Source organism: Giraffa tippelskirchi, chromosome 12 (assembly GCF_054371585.1).
Source record: "Giraffa tippelskirchi isolate mGirTip1 chromosome 12, T2T-mGirTip1v1.2.pri, whole genome shotgun sequence".
In the NCBI taxonomy this organism is placed as follows: domain Eukaryota; kingdom Metazoa; phylum Chordata; class Mammalia; order Artiodactyla; family Giraffidae; genus Giraffa; species Giraffa tippelskirchi.
The window spans coordinates 880,108-892,401 of record NC_137286.1 but is presented as its reverse complement, the minus strand read 5'-3'; the positions used below and the strand labels follow the sequence as shown (position 1 = coordinate 892,401).

Genomic DNA, 12,294 nt, shown 5'->3' with positions numbered 1-12,294 from the left:
CTGAGTGAGCTACTTCCGCCCCTATGTTGCGGTGCTAAATATAGCGGCCAGAGAGGGGAGTTTCCGGTTACAGCCCCCCCCCCCCACTGCCGGGAAATCGATGCCAGCTCCATTAGGCCCAGTGGTGCCTGCTGACCTGCCCCAACGGGCTGCAGAGCAGAGTGCGGGGCTGGACCGCACCCAAGACCAGGGCCCTGTCCTGCCAGGCCGAAGCCCGCGTGCTCCCCAGGGCAGAGGGCCCCTGGCCCCACCCAGGGCCCAGCAGAGGCCCCTCTGAGCGGGCAGGCAGTGGAGCTCAGGAGGTGGGCAGTGGCGGTTGGAAGGTGCAGGCGGGGTGGGACAGCCCCAGGCTGGGCAGAGCCCCTGCTTCAGACTCTCTCAGACTCTCCCTCAGGGCCCCTCTGCACAGGGCGGAGCCGGTGCTCGGGACCCCACCATGGCACCACCCCGCCGGCCCCCCAGAAACATGCCCAGGCCCGAGCTCCCCCCCTCACGGCACCCGGCTGCTGGGCTGGGCTCCCAGGAGACCCCACCTGGGTCACCTCACCTGGGTCACAGCCGACATTTGCATACAGGTGGTGCTGCCTGAGTGGGCCTCCTGGGTGCAGCCACCCGAGGGCAGCCCCAAGGGCCAGACTCAGGGGCCACGGGCTCTGAGCCACTCCTGGAGGGGTTCAGCCACACACGACCCCCAGGCCAGCAGGAAGGAAAGTACCCGCCGGCCCGGGGCAGGCCCAGGGCGGGCCCAGGGTGGGCAGGGAGCACAAGAGGGCAGGCAGACCTCAGCCCGGGGAGCGGTCCCCATCCGACAGCAGGGTCCCAGCAGAAGCCACAGGCAGCCTGTCCTCGCTCAACGTCCCCTCCCATTCCAGCCAGGGCCCAGTCCCGGGGGACGCTGGGGACAGGGCACTCAGCTTCACAGCAAAAGCTGCTGGTCACTCAGGCCCCTAGTCCTGACCTGTCCGTCCAGCAGGATCTCCTGGACACTTTGCCCTCTCCACGGTCGGTAGACCATGACCCAGGCTGGCCCCATCCCCTGTCCTAGGGCATAACCCAAGGGGCTGACCAGAGGGTTTGGGGGCCTCTGGGAAAGGGCCAGGCCAAGCCACCACCCTCACAGAGGGGCAAGCCAGCCTTCCCTCCAGGAAACCTCCCCGGCCCTCGTTCCCAACTGATGGCCCCGTCACGCCTGCAAATGCTCATGACCACGATGACCTACACACTCCTCACAGAGGGCTCCACTGCCCGCTGGAGGTCCTGCTGGGCGCCTGGCGGAGCGGACACCCAGCTCTCCTGTGATCCCCGGTGCTCAAGGGTTGCAGAGGGCAGCTCACGTCATCCCTGACCCCCCGTGGGGGCTCTGTGGGGCTTGCAGGCCAGACTGCACACAGGTCAGCAGGGGGAGCGAGACCTCATCACCAGTGTCCAGGGCCCACAGGGCTACTGAGGGTGCTGGCCCAGCCCCGGTCAGGGAGGACCCAGGAGCCGGGAGCACGCGCCTTGTCCACGCCCTCTCCTGACAGTGACTGGCTCAGCCACCGCCCCCAGGGCCACAGCTCCACCCACGGCCTGGGGCCCAGTGGGCCCTGAGCGCTGAGCCTAGCTGACCCTTCCCCGCCCCCAGGGACAGCCTGACCCAACACCATCTTCCTGCCTCCCCCCCGCCAGCTGGTGGCACTGCCCAGGCCCGGCCTAGCCCTCTGCCAGCGGCCAGCTCCCAGCAGCCCCCGGCACAGCCTGCAGCCGACGCTTCTGCTCAAGGGGAGCTGAGAGGCTTTCATGGAGACCTCGCCCTGCCCTGCCCCCCAGCCCAGCCCGCTCACAGCTCAAAGTCGGCGGACACGGGCGAGAGCGCTGCCAGCCTTTATTGGGTCTGTGGGGCTCTCAGTGGGGACCCAGGCCAGGGGCCACGCAGCTGAAGAACCACGAGATACCAAAGATGACGCCGAGGGTCTTGGGAACATCTGGGTCGTCCGCAAAGGCCCGGGCGCCATCCAGGGACAGGTGCACCACCTCGATGAGCTCACCCTCCTCGGCCAGACCCCCGCCCGGGCCGCCCCGCTGGGCATCCGTCACCTCCGCGTAGAACATGGTCTGGTTGGAGCCGGTCAGTCCCACGCCAGACCTGCAGGTCGAGACAGCATCTGCTGAGGGGTCCACACAAGCCTCGCCAGCCACCCTTGCCCCTTCCACAGTCCTCTCCTGTCCACCCCTTCCAGCCCCTGGCGGGCAGGGTTCCAGGAGGCCCCTGGGCCCCCAGATCCCCACGCAGTATCCCCTCGAGTGTGGGGAAGACCTGGGAACATGCTGGATGGGACGAGGCTGTGACTAGGCTTGTGACTTCCAAGTGATTACATAAGGTCAGGTGATGAAGGTGGGATTCCGCAGATGGAATTAGGGACCCAACGAGAGGACTTTAAGTTCATCAAAAGGGGGACGATCCTGGGTGGGTGTGACCTAACCAGGAGAGTTTAGAGATCATCCACGGAAAAACTCAGAAAGACTTGAAGACAAAGCAAGCCGCCTCACTCCTGCGGGAGGGCCACGGGCCAGGGTGTTCGGGGGCCTCTAGGAGGCCAAGAGCCAGCCAGGGGACGGAGCCTGCAGGCACGGCCACGAGGAGCTGCAAGAGGACGCAGAGCCCCAGACCGGACCGCAGAGCCCAGCTGACGCCCGGCCGCAGCTCGTCAAGCCCCCGAGTGGTGGGCCAGGTCCCTGGCACGCAGATGGCTGACGCCCAGCAACCACGCGGTGAGAACATGGGTGGCTGACGGGCAGCTCCTGTGGCCCCTGCTCTCCCGCGGGCCCTGCCACTCTGCTCAGGCTGGGCCAAGCCAGTCCTCGCCCCGCCTGGCAGACCCGGTCCAGGCCCAGGGTCCCGGCTGTGCAGCCTGGGTCTGTGAGCACTCACAGGGTGGGGTACCCACTCCAGGCTGGGGCTCACGGTGGGAGTGGGGGGTGAGGTCCCCAGGACCAGGGCTCATAGGCTGGGGGGAGCGGCGTCAAGGAGTCCCCTTCCTTCCTGGGTGGCGGCCAGGAGGGGGCTGTGGCCACAGTCGGGTGACGGGCCAGGCAGAAGGCAGAGGCGCAGACCGGGACCGGCGGAGGTCAGCAGTGGGTAGCCTTGGTGACTGCTGGCCTTGAGGACCGGGTGACGGACAGGCTGCTCTGGACTCCAGAGGGGAAGGGCCAAGCACAGCGTGCAGGGGAGAGGGAAACCAGGGGGTGTCTGCGGAGTCCAGGGGATAAGGGGGACCCCGGGGTCCCGCTGAGGCTAGCTGAGGGCAGCCAAGGCCTGCGGGGTGGAAGAGCTCCCGGGACACCAGGGCAAGGAGCAGAGGAGCGTCCGTCCCCTCCCCAGCTGTCCCACCCCGGGCGGGGCCACGCCCAGACTGACCTCACGCAGCTGCTTCCTCCGCCCTCCGGCCCCTTATCTCCCCCGGACCCTTCCTGAAGCCCGTTTCCGCCGGCGGCCACAGCCTGGGCTTTGATGGAAGTTGCCGTCTGCGGGGTTTCCAGGCCCCGTTTCCGCCGGTGTGTGAAGGAGACCGGCGCCAAGGAGAGCGTGCCCAGCCAGGCCGGCACGGCCTCCCCCTGCTCACTCAATCACGGCCCCGGCCGTGAGACCTCAGGCAAGCGCCAGGCCAAGTCACCCAGGATGGGCAGGGAAGTGGCTGGGGCTGCAGAAGGAAGCCGTGGGCCTGGCCACGGGGCTGTTCGAGCTTAGCTCTGGCTCGTCTGGCTGCCGTCCGGCTCCTGGGGCGGGGAGCTGCGCTAGCCTCCTCTCTCCCTCCCAGGCCTGCCGCCCCTTGTCCCTAACATACAGTCTGAGCTGAGCACCTGCTGTCCAGAACCCTCCATGGCTCCCCAGTACCCTCCGGATCGCGGCCCAGAGGCTGGGGCTGCTCACCCCTCAACCTGAGACCTTCCCACGGAGTGCCCCTGCCAGGCCTCCACGGAGACTCACCCTTTCCGGGGACCCCAACCCCCCAGGGCACGTCCACGTGCCTTCCTCCTGGCCTGCCCACTGGTTCAATCCCTACCTGAAGTCAGGGCCCTGGATTCTCTCAACCCCTGGATCGCCAGCCCAATGGCTCAGAGACCGAGTGGCCCCTGGCCAGGCACACGGAGGATGCCTGCAGATAACTGAGGCAACAGCATGTCTGACCCTGGGGTACGGAAAGCCCGCATGGTGCATGGAGCCACCAGGCCCTGGCCCCTCTCCTGCCCAAGACGACAGGCCACGGACACCTGGCCAGGCCTGGGTGTCGCTCAATGGCCCTGGGCTGGGCTGGGGGCAGAGCTGGGGCCCCACCCCTCTGGAGCAGGCTGCCGGGGGCTGGGGCTCAGCTGGAGACCCTCCTCCTGCTCGGGGTCTTCACCAGGGCCGGGGACCCATCGCCGCACCCCCAGGACAAGGGTGGGCTTCACCCCACATCCCGTCCCGGAAGATGTCTCCAGGGGGAGTGGAGTGGCCGGCGGGCACTCAGACTCTGGCAGGGGTGGGCTGCACTCTGACCCCTCCCCAGGAGTGCAGAACTCTAACCCTGGCCCAGGACTCAGCCCTGCCCTCACGCCTGAGCCGCTGCCAGAGTCCTCTGTGACTCACCCCCACCCCTAGCGCCCAGCACCTAATCCCACAGGAAGCAGGGGCATCTGTGAGCAGCAGCTGCCACTGGAGCCGGCCACACACCGGGGGGCGGGGGGGGAGCTGCGGTGGGGCCACAGGGGGCCTGGGGGCCACAGGGGTCCAAGGGGCCACAGTGGGGCTGGGGGCCTCGGGCTCCGGCCAACCTTCCCCCAACCCCAAGCTGCAGAACAAGGCGGAATTGCCCTGCTTGCACAGCCCTGGGGACGAAGCGCTCACTGCCCCCCAGTGGCCTGTCCAGCCCGCCTCCAGGGCTGTCCGACCGCAGACCGCCCTCCCAGCCCCACTCACTTGTACGAGGCCACTCGGCGCAGGTCAGAGGGCACCAGGCGGTAGCCGCATTCCTCCCAGGCCTCCTTGCAGGCCACCTCCTCCAGCGAGAGCCCGGGCTGGTCCAGGAGGCCGGCGCACAGCTCGTAGGTGACCCCCGCCGAGCCAGGCAACGCCGCCTGCAGCGCCCGGGGCCTGTCCTGCTCCGCAGCGGCCAAGGACCCCGGGAAGAGACGCTCCACCTCACCAGCATACACGGCTGGTGGGGGGAGGCAACCGCGTCATGGCGCTGTGGCGGCCGGCTCCACGTGACCCGCTCTGGCCAGACCCCCTTGCCAGGGCTGTTTCTCCCAGAGCCCCTTCCCAGGTCTGCACGCTGACCCCAGGACCCCAGGGGACTGAACGTGAGCCTGCCGGCCTCCCCGCCCCCAACCTCACCTGGCCGGAACTGCTTCACCAACACCAGGCTCCTCCGGGAAGAGTTGAACATGAGGATGGTCACACTGGGGGCGGGAGGGACCGAGCTCAGCACAGAAGCACGCCCTCACCTCGCCGCCCTCCTCCACAGCCCCCGAGGGTTGGGTCCCTTGCTCAGATGGGCAGACTGAGGCCCAGGCCGGGTCACAGCTCTCCAGTGTCACACTGCCAGGTGAGGACCCAGGCCTCCTGTGTGTGCTGGATGGCAGGAGTGGGAAGGACATGCTGGGCAGCTGGCCAGGCTGGGGTGGCAGCAGCTGAGGGCGCAGGAATGACGGGATATGTGGGCCCTGCAGGCCAGCTGCCAAGCCACACTCCTGAAGCCCCACTGCCCCCGGCCCACGCTCCCGGTGCTCCAGGGCAAGGGCGCCGGGGAGGCCTGCATGGGTCCCCTCGGTGAGAGGCAGGGAGAGCAGGGACAGAAACACAGAGGGGGCTGTGGCTCCGTGCCCCTGGGCCCCGTGTCCCTGCCAGCCTGGGGCTTCCCTGCTGCCAGCCAGGCCAGGCCCTCACCTATCGTGAGTCTTCATGAAGTCCCACGACTTCTGGGTGCCATTCTGGAAGAGACAGGGCAGTGGTCGGGGAGTGCTCCAGAGTGAGAAGGCCCCGGGGACCCACTGCGGCAGCTCCTCCCAGGGAGACCAGCCGTGGCCCAGGCCCCCTGGGAGCCAGGAGGTGCAGCGGGTGGGCAGGGAGGTCCAGGATAGCTGGGCGCTCCCCAGGAGGGACAAGAAAGCTGGAGCGAGCGGTGGGGAGCTGCGGAGACGCTCAGTCACCCCGGTGGGGAAGGACCGAGGGGTGTGGAGGCCCCGGGTGGGGGGTCCCGAGTAGAGCGGAGATCAGGTCTTCATGGCCGAAGCTCCCTTGGGCTCCTGGACAAAGGGCCACGGGAGGGCTGCGGGGGGCGGGCACAGGAGCAGTTGGGGGGGTTCCAGCACCTGGCAGGAGATCACCCCACGGACGGGATAACTCAGGGACGTGATGACGGGGGACCACCCTCTCCCCAGCCTGGTTTCAGCCCTGGGCTGTCTCTCCCGTGGCCCATGGTCCTGCTGCTCTGTTCCTTCCTTCTGCCACCCTGCTCCCCTGCCCTGGACGCCCTGCCCCAGCGGCTCCCAGGGCTCCGGGCGGCATCCGGTGAACGGAAGGCAGTGTGGAGCCGGGGCCCAGGCTGCCGGTGGCAGCCAGAACCGAAGCTAACGCGGGTCCAGCCGGCAGGAGGCATGAGGGGCTAGGACCCTGCCAGCTGGGCCGTTCCCCCTGGCCCTGAGCCCTCCTCAAGGGGTCTCTGAGGGTGGGGCTGGCCCTGGAGCCCGAGAGCCCAGCCCTGTGGATACCCATCGCCAGCTTGCTTAGCCCACTGCCCTTCAGCCACTGGTTCAGCCCTTTGCCCTGGTGAGCTGCCGGCTCGACACGTGCGGCCCTGTCCAGGCCACAAAGTGGACATGAACCTGAGCACCAGAGACAACGTGCAGCCAGGGCCGCAAAAGAGAGAAGACACTGAGAAACAGCCTTTGTGAGGACTTCCTGGAGGAGGTGATACTGCACCAGGACTCACAGAGAAAAAAGGGCCTTCCCGGCAGGGGGACCTGACAGGCAGAGGCCCACAGGCTGGTCTGAGAGGAGATGGGGAAACTGGGCTGAGCTTGGCCTGGAGGCAGGAGTGTCCTGGCGGGGCAGCAGCTTTGGTTTCCGGGGGGAAGGAGAGCTGATGTCCTGTGCTGTGCCGGTCGGGCTGCCCAGGAGGCCGTTGTGAGGCACCGCCCCCAAGAGGCAGGCCTGGGCCTGCCTGCAGCCTAGCCACCCCAGGGCCAGCCACCCACCAGGAGGGGTTCCAGGGAAGGCCTGTCCCAAAGTCTGCCAAGTGCAGGGGTGTCCCCTGCCTCCCTCAGGGTACGTGTCACCCTGCGTTGGTTTCAGGTACCCTCTTGGATCAAGATCAGAACATCGATCAAACCTGAGGTCCAGGCAGGGTGGAGGGGAGGGTCCAGCAAGGTCCACCGAGACCCAGGCAGCCCCTCCTGCAGGACCCCCACCCAGGTGGTCAGGACCCAGGCCTGGCTCCTCTTCATGGCACTGGGAGGGAGGAACAGGACTGGAGTGTAAACACAGCCCCCTCCCCCTCAGAGCCATGGGGTGCCCTGCCTCTGGATGGTCAACATATCCATCCATCAGATCTCCCCTGGCATAGCGGCTGCTGAGCAAAGTTACAGAAGCCCCTCGGTGACATTCACCACGCAGCCCAGTGTCCCACGGCCCCTGCCTGTGCCCACTGCAGCCCGCCCCCCACATGGGCTCAGCTTTGGTTACCAGCCCCCATCCACCCTTCACAGGAAGTGGGGGAGGGTGCCACAGCCAGAGGCCACAGCGGTCAGGTGCCTGGACCACCCTGTGCCTACCTGCTGCCCCCAGAGCCCTGGCCTCTGAGAGCTGTGTGGCCACAATCAGGCATCCTGGCCCCAGGCCAGCAGCAGGGACAGGGCAGTGACCTCCACATTCCTGCACTCTGCCCTCACCCCACCCTGGCTTCTGCCCCAGGCCAGTGCTGCCAGCCTGGGTCCAACCTGGGGACAGGACTTCCTGTCCCCTAGGGCCAACGGGACAACAGCAATGGGGGCGGGGTGTAGCCCCTCTCAGGCTGGGGGTCGAGAGGGCGTCATAATTTGGAGAGAGGAAGGGGCCTGGGGGGGGGGCCGGGATGCTGCAGGCCAAGGGCGGTCAGGCGGAGGGGCACCAAAGACCTGCCCCACTGTCCTGACTGAGGGGCACGGAGGGGCCGCACAGACCACGCTACGCGGTGCAGTCCTCACCTGGATGGCACGGTGGACTCCAGGGGGGCTGCAAGCAAAGGGTGGGGGCCCAAACTGGACAAACGTGTGTTTCCTGTGAACTTACTCCATGCACGGCCCCAAGGGAGGCAGCCATGGTACTGCACTGCCTCCCGGAACGGCAGGAGGAGGTGATGCCCTGGGGGGCGCAGCCTGCAAGGATGGCAGGTGGAGACACAAAGGAAGCGTCCTGGGGAGGACGCCCACCTGCAGAGGCTCTCCAGTGCACACCCTCGTCCTCACTCCATTCACCTTCTTCTGCCCAGAGTGGAGAACACCACCTCCAGGAAGCTTGCCCAGACCCTTGGGGCGCCCAATATCTACCACCGCAAAAAGGCCCGGGGCTCAGCAAAGTCTTTTCGGAGGAATGAGTGGTCCCTGGAGCTGTCCCTGCCCAGACCCTCCCCGACCCCGACACTCAACGGGCCTGCGAACCTGGACTCTTCGCAAAGCTCTCCGCGGGGAGGCGAGGCCTGAGGGGCGGGACCACGAGGCTCGGGGCGGGGCTCCAGGGCCGGGAGCCGGGCTACGGGCGGGGGCGGGGCCCCCGCCGGCTGGGGGCTGGGCTCTAGGCTCGGGGTGGGCGGGGCTCTAGGCTCGGGGTGGGCGGGGCTCTAGGCTCGGGGTGGGCGGGGCTCTAGGCTCGGGGTGGGCGGGGCTCTAGGCTCGGGGTGGGCGGGGCTCTAGGCTCGGGGTGGGCGGGGCTCCGGGCCGAAGGCGGGCGGGGCCCCAGGGCGGCGGCGGGCGGCGGGGGGGAACGGAAGGCACGGGAGGCGCGCTCACCTGGCGGTAGTGCAGCGTGAGCGGGAGCAGGTAGGGCGAGGCTGCGCAGCGGCCCACGGCCGCCCCCTCGATGCGCTCCATGGCGGCGCGGGCGCCTCCCCCCGGCTCTGCGCATGCCCAGTGCGCGCGGGGCGGGGCGGGGCGGGCCGGGGCGGGGCGGCCCGAGGTGGCCCCTGCCCCGGTCCGCGCCGGTGGGGCTGCGGGCGCCGGGCGCTCCGGGATCCCGCAGGCTGGGAGCGGGGCAGGAGGCGCGCCCGCCGCAAGGTGCAGTCGGCCGAGCGTGCGGCCGGCGGGACTGGTGCGGCTGAAGGTTTGAGAAGCGATCGCCGCTGCTCGGTGCCCGGTGCCTGGCGCTCAGGGGACTTGGGCATCTTGGTCGCGAGAGAGCGACGCAGCCAGCTTGCGGGAGGGGGCCCGAGCCGAGCGGATGTCCGCCCCGCTGGGGTTGACCAAACCCGGGGGCAGGGAGAGAAGCCGCCGCCGCCGCGCCCCCCAGAGAGGAGGGTTGGGGGTCGCGCGCAGGGTCGTCCTGTGGGCGGTGGTGGGAAGAGTTAGACACCTCTGGAGGCCCCTGGGTGGAGGGAGATAAGGCTCTGCAAAGAGGGCAGGGCAAGAGGAGACTGAACCTGCCCCCCAGGGAGGAGCTGCCACGCCTGTCTGGGGCTGCTACCCTCTCCCCTCCGCTCCCCCCCACGCGCCTCTCCCTGCTGTGGAGGGCCCCCTCCTTCCATGGTTGTGGATCCCCAAGACCTGCTCCAAATGCCGCCACTGCCTCCCCAGTAAGTGTTAGTTGCTCAGTCGTGTCCAACTCTGCGACGTCATGGACTGTAGCTGGCCAGGCTCTGTCCATGGGATTCTCCAGGCAAGAATACTGGCGTGGGTAGCCATTCCCTTCTCCACAGGCTCTTGCCGGCCCAGCGATCAAACCTGGGTCTCCTGCATTGCAGGCAGATTCTTTACCCCTGAGCCACCCGGGGTGCCCCTGCCCCCGAGGGGCAGGCACAAATGGTGCTGTGGGGAGGCTGAGCCCTGACCTGCACCTGCTCTCTGAACTATGGTCCCGGGAAGACAACCCAGATGGGCTTGAAATTGACTCCCTTGTCCCCGTTATCTACTGCCATGTGACAAAGCACCCTGAACTTCGTGGCTTAAAGCCCGCATTTGTCTCTCCCTGGCTCCGTTTGCAGACGGCTCTGCCTTAGGAGGGAGGCTCTGCCCGGGGGCCTCTCTGCAGTGTGGTCAGGGGGCAGCAGGTGGGAGCTACTGCAGGGATGCATGTTCTGGCCATCCGAACCCCCAGTTGAGGGGCTGGTGGCCGTCACCCCCAGCATAGCCTCTCCCTGTGGCCTCCTTGGGATTCCCGGGAGCCTGGCGGTCTCAGAGCTGTGGAATTTCCCATGGCAGCTCCCCCAGTCCACGGTCATGGGGCCAAGCTTCTCATGACCCAGCCTCCGATGTCTGACAGCATCATTTCCAGTGCATCCTCTGGACCAGAAACTGAGTCCTGGCCACCCCAGATTCTAGGGGAGGGGGCTTCCCAAAGGTAGGAGACCTGGGATGCGTGGTTGATGAGGGCTGTCATGAGAGACTAGCCATCACCCCCCATAACTCTGCAGGGCAGTGTACTTCCCAGGCTTGGCCTGGCCATGTAGTATCTGAGGGGACAGAGAGCACATGCCCGAAGCTGGTCCCATTGTGCCCAACAGCCATGTGGGCCTCTTCCTCCAGACACACGGGGTCCGGGTGCGCGCTGCCTCCCGTGTCTGTGTGAAGATGAGGACAAGCCACAGAGCTTGCACACAGTGGCCCAGACCTAGGAGGAGCCACAGGGCGTGGCCTGCTCCCAGCCCCTCCACCTGCCAGCTGTGCTGGCCCCAGGAAGCTGCAGCTCCAATCCGGGGAAGAACTAGCAGCTCCACAGAGCATCGTTTTGCTCATATCTGAGAGGAAGTAGCATTGACATGGATGCAGGCTGAGGCGGCCTGCAGTGTAGATCGCAGGACCTGTGTGCCTTCAGAGTGTCAGCAAAGTGCCGCCTCTGCCGTTAACCTAGAGCTGCGACGCAATCCAGCAATGCTGCTCCTGGGTGTCTACCCAAGGCTTCAAAGTCAGACTCAGACAGATACCGCCGGTATTCATAATAGTGAAAGGTAGGAGCAAGCTGTGTCCATCACCTGATGACCAGATAAACAAAGTGTGGTCTAGCCACACTAGGAGACTGTAACTCAGCCAAAAAGAGGAATGACGTTCTTCACTGCTGCACTATTACAAACAGCCGAGACATGGAAGCACCTAAATGTCCATCAACAGAGGAGCGGATGAAGATGTAGTAGGTACATGTAGATGATGGAATATTCAGTTCAGTTCAGTCGCTCAGTCGTGTCCGAATCTTTGTGACCCCATGGACTGCAGCACACCAGGACTCCCTGTCCGTCGCCAACTCCCGGAGTTCACTCAAACTCATGTCCATTGAGTCAGTGATGCCATCCAACCATCTCATCCTCTGTCGTCCCCTTCTCCTCCTGCCCTCAATCCTTCCCAGCATCAGGGTCTTTTCAAATGAGTTAGTTCTTCTCATCAGGTGGCCAAAGTATTGAAGTTTCAGCTTCAGCATCAGTCCTTCCAATGAATATTCAGGACTGATTTCCTTTAGGATGGACTGGTTGGATCTCCTTGCTGTCCAGGGGACTCTCAAGAGTCTTCTCCAACACCACGGTTCAAAAGCATCAATTCTTTGGCGCTCAGCTTTCTTTACAGTGCAACTCTCACATCCATACATGACCACTGGAAAAACCATAGCCTTGACAAGACAGACCTTTGTTGGCAAAGTAATGTCTGCTTTTTATATACTGTCTAGGTTGGTCACAACTTTTTTTCCAAAAAGCAAGTATCTTTTAATTTCATGGCTGCAGTCACCATCAGCAGTGATTTTGGAGCCCAAAAAATAGTCTCTCACTGTTTCCCGTTTCCCCATCTATTTCCCATGAAGTGATGGGACCGGATGCGATGATCTTAGTTTTCTGAATGTTGAGCTGTAAGCCAAATTTTTCACTCTCCTCTTTCACTTTCATCAAGAGGCTCTTTAGTTCTTCTTCACTTTCTGCCACAAGGGTGGTGTTATCTGCATATCTGAGGTTATTGATATTTCTGCCAGCAATCTTGATTCCAGTTTGTGCTTTTTCCAGCCCAGTGTTTCTCATGATGTACTCTGCATATAAGTTAAATAAGCAGGATGACAATATACAGCCTTGATGGACTCCTTTTCCTATTTGGAACCAGTCTGTTTTT

At 65.3% G+C, this 12,294-nt stretch overlaps 1 protein-coding gene across 1 annotated transcript; it reads right to left on the bottom strand.

Annotated features, from left to right (window-relative positions):
• Positions 1–1,847: 1,847 nt before the first annotated feature.
• Positions 1,848–9,115, bottom strand: NUDT14 (nudix hydrolase 14). Its single transcript, XM_081551201.1, has 5 exons — positions 9,007–9,115; positions 5,909–5,952; positions 5,357–5,421; positions 4,940–5,177; positions 1,848–2,125 (listed from the first exon to the last, which is right to left on the bottom strand). Exons 1-5 carry the CDS (start codon positions 9,085–9,087, stop codon positions 1,885–1,887), a joined length of 669 nt encoding a protein of 222 aa, XP_081407327.1. The 5' UTR covers positions 9,088–9,115; the 3' UTR covers positions 1,848–1,884.
• Between the last annotated feature and the right edge of the window lie 3,179 nt (positions 9,116–12,294).